This window comes from Calidris pugnax, unplaced genomic scaffold (assembly GCF_001431845.1).
Source record: "Calidris pugnax isolate Ruff unplaced genomic scaffold, ASM143184v1 scaffold124, whole genome shotgun sequence".
Lineage (NCBI taxonomy): Eukaryota > Metazoa > Chordata > Aves > Charadriiformes > Scolopacidae > Calidris > Calidris pugnax.
The window spans coordinates 683,066-687,128 of NW_015090914.1; the positions used below are offsets into that span (position 1 = coordinate 683,066).

At 40.6% G+C, this 4,063-nt stretch overlaps 1 protein-coding gene across 1 annotated transcript in view; it reads left to right on the top strand.

The window, feature by feature from the left end:
* PPP1R17 (protein phosphatase 1, regulatory subunit 17) overlaps positions 1-3,416 on the top strand; it is a 21,235-nt gene extending 17,819 nt beyond the window's left edge. Inside the window, exon 5 of the mRNA XM_014949440.1 lies at positions 41-3,416. Coding sequence (XP_014804926.1) covers positions 41-120 — 80 coding nt within the window. The 3' untranslated portion in view covers positions 121-3,416. The remainder of the gene's footprint in view (positions 1-40) is intronic.
* The last annotated feature ends 647 nt before the right edge of the window (positions 3,417-4,063 follow it).

Below are 4,063 nucleotides of genomic sequence, written 5' to 3' on the forward strand. Positions count from 1 at the left end.
CCCCCCCCCCCCTTTTTTTTTTTTGGTGTGTGATTTTAAGGCGCTAAGCTGCTTACAGAAGAAAAGCAAACGGTGATTATGGAAGATGAAGAAAAGGATGGAGACACAATCCCCAGTTAAGATTACAATGATATTTCCAGTAATGCAGTGTAAATAATTCTGGGTCATTCAAAGTGGCAGCACATAATAAAACCAGTCCTTTCATTTCTATAAACAATGATTTTCTCAAGCATGCACTTGAATTTAAATTCTCAAGTGCTTATCCACATTTCATAAAATCCCAGCAAGCACCACAGAAGATGATGACAGGAATTTCACTTACATGTGGAATTGGAAGGATTCTCTTTCTTGACTAAAAGCCGCTTTCCAGGATCTTTGTCATGAGGAACCCAACTCAGATCAGATCTAGCTTTGTGAGCATGGTGAGAATGGGTAACACAAAGGACACAACCAAGCCACTGCACCTCGCTCTAGCTACCAGAGCATTTGGTAGCACAAGGCTGTAAAACATCAACTAATAATTCAAATTGCATTGTTCTCCTGACAATTCACCTCATTTGTCCAGCTTTCCTCTGCTGGAGTAACACTGCCCACAGTGCAAATTCCCAAGTGGGACAGACAGAGAGAGTGGGAAGGTAGGATTCCACTCTAGAGTCCCTGAAATGCAAAGCAAACACTTCTTCTTCCTCATCTGCTCAGGACCTGTATTTGTGAGGAGAAAAAAGGCAGATCTAGTGCAGTATAAAAACTTACAGCTAAGGGCTATCAACACACACATCAAAGAGGACTGAGAGCAGAGGTCTAAGAAGAGAAATATATGGGAAGTGCAGTGGCTGACTGTTACACCAGGGTAGACAAAGGATTTATGGATTTATTGTTTTTTCCCTTTCAAGGGTTTTATTCCTAGGTTAGTGAAAGATAAACTAATTGGATAGTTGATATTTTTACTCCATATTTTTTCTTTTTATATCTGCTTTTTGGAACCCTAGATTGTCAGTTAGGAGGGGTTGTAAAGATTAAAAATCACAAGAGAAGAGTAAAAATTGAGTAAAAGGAATAGCATTACTCCATGGCATATGCATACTGCACAATGGAACAGCACCATGTTTTTTTTTCTTTAATAGTTCACCTCGTTGATTCAGTCAAGAAGAGTTTTCACAGTCAGCTACAGCCTTCAGCATTTGTATAAACAGAGATGGGTACCTATAGAATACTATACAAAATAAGCAGAACAGGGTAGTTTTGTGCTTACCTTAATAGTTCCATTCGCTAGACAGAGCAGCACTGCTGGCTGGACCCTTAGGGACCTCAGCAGAGAGGTTAAAGATTATCTAGCCTGGCAGACGGAATTTAGTTATCTTTCTAACACTCTTAGGCAGGCAGCTGAGGAGCACACTAGTTTGGACTTCATTTGCCACAGTGACTGACCCAGCATCTCTCATGAGAATGCAGCCAATTTGCAGATATTCAGCTTTAAGATGTAATCAACTAGCTTATAATAAATAATAAAGTATTGAAGTGTTCAAGAGGCCATTAATGGGATGTCTGATACCTAGCAGGTGTACTTTTAAAAATCTTGTTAATCTGTCAGTGAGATGAGACAATATTTAAAATAAAAGTAATCAGTAGTTCATGTAAGGTACACAGTAAAGTCTATCACGGCAAGAAATGTGACAAGAAATATGTGTGATTCAAGTCTAGCTTTATCAGTGAAGTTGGTGAATATTTTCAGTGCACAATACAGCAAGAGTGAGACTGCGGACCCCTGAAAAGGTTCAAATGACCATCAGCAATGGATTAGCTATGAAAATGTACATATTTGGACATGAAGGCCCTTGACAACACAAGGCGGAAGCACAAATAGGATGTGACTGACTTCAGTGCTCTGAAGAGCATTTTTTTCCAAGCCTGGGGAATGCTGATCCAGTTTAATACAAAAAAAAAAAAAAAAAAAACAACCAAATAAAAGCGCATCCTTTAAGCCTAGCACTGTATGTTCTTCGCCAAAGAGGAGCTGCGGTCCCAGTGACATCTCTGACAGCACAGCAGCCTAATTTACCATCCCTGTATAGATCAACTTGAAGCCCAGCCATAAAAATGCCACAACATACATCATTTCCTGCAGTTCATTTAAAATTGCATATTCATAGCCTGGTAATTCAGCATTTACTGTTTTTCCACCCAGGAGCAACATGAGCGACTAAAAAGTAATTTTTCACTTGATCAATTAAGTAAATCGGAGTTTTTGCAATGTTCCTGGGAAGCAGTGCGATGAATCAAAGCTTTCACCTGCCTCATTGCACTCAGTGAAAGTGTTAAATGATACTTTATTTGGGAGTAAGATATTCTTTGTTTTCACATCAGAAAAACGCTGCCTCTTCCCCTAAAACAAAGCCTTTAGGTGTTGCAGAACAATGTGTGGACTGCACCACAGAGTGGACCTGGTTTATGGCATTTATTTACTCTCAATCAGGCCCTAAACTCTCCCTTTGAGACCAGACAATGCTAAAACTGCAAATTGCTCTCCTGGGCAAATGGCTGGAGTTGGTGTGTTCTGGGGCAGAAATGCTTTTCTACCCAGTGTCCCTGAAGGTCCCCCATGGCCACTGCAGCCAAAACAGAAGGAAAGGGAAAGCACACACAGATTAAGCCTTTCCACAGCGCTGTTAGGACGGGGATGCTCCAGACTGAAGTCCCTTCCATTTTCTGCACATAGGCATTGACTGCCCCAGGGCCTCAGGAGCCAGCTTGCATTCAGATATTTACCTGGAACTGCATCTCACCCCAGAGGTCTGCAGTGGGCAGGACAACCAGGCCGAGGCCTTGGGGAGAATGAAGGGCTTCAGTCAGTATCCACTTTGCTAATCTTCAATTCACCTCTACTTAGAAATGAAGAGACAAGTCTTCATTTACAACAGACTTGTGACCGTGACATCTAACGGCCTTGTGCTTTAACAACTTTCAGCTAAGCCCGTCACCCGTCTAAAGGGGATATTATGAGCATTTTTGTAGAGCTAAACATGAGGTCCATAGGTTAACAGATTTGCCCAGCTGAACAACAGCAGAAACAAATCCAAAGCAACATTCATGATGCTTTCACTAACTCGCACTATATTCACAGACAAGGCAGCATTTGCTTGCATTGAGTTTAGCAATACTTACGCTGAAATTTTGTCTGGTTGAAATTTTTTCTTACTGGTTAATAAATTGATAACTGTACAATGCTTTTACCACTTAAATTAATAGATGTGTTTAGATACTTGAGATTAAATTTTGTATGCATGACTTTACAATATTCTTGTATACGGAGAGATAGCCCAGCAATTGCATCTACAACAAAAATCGAAAATGCACATCAGTGAAGCACATTAGAAATTTCGGCTTCTCACTTGTATTAAGATACGTTCATAAACACATATTATTCTATTCCTTACATCCCCCAAAAGCCATGAGCTGTTAGAGTGAGGTGATGCAAACAGAAATACCAGTATTCTGGAAATGTAGTTCTAGGAATTGAAAGCGTGAACATTAAAAGCCAGTTTCTACTCCATGATACTGGCTTTTGGTCCTGCTGGAGGAACACGTGTCAGTCTGTTGGACTCAGGAGCTCTGACGAGAAGCTTAATCCATCCTGAAGAATCCTGAAAAGACATGGACTGGATAGACAAGCAAGCAGCAGCAAAATCAGAAAACGCATTCCAGAAATAAAAGAATGGCTTTTGAAGGGCCATTTGTGCTTATTCTTACAGATGCGATGATCCTGTAAAATGCAAACTCTGTATTAATAGCCATGAGACACATTGCCATAAGCTTTGGATTTTTCCATTCGGTCAAGTCTTTTCCAAACTTCAAAGTAGGTTTTAGGCCACCAGGTGGTCTTACGGTCTGAGACAAAATTATACCTATCCCAGGTTTGGCTTTCTATATTCTGTTTAGCCTGGAGAAGAGAAAGCTTTGAGGGATCTGATTAATGTATATAAATGTCTGATGGGAGGGACCCAGGCTTTTCCCAGTCATACCCACTGACAGGACAAGAGGCATTGAGCACAAAATGAAACACATG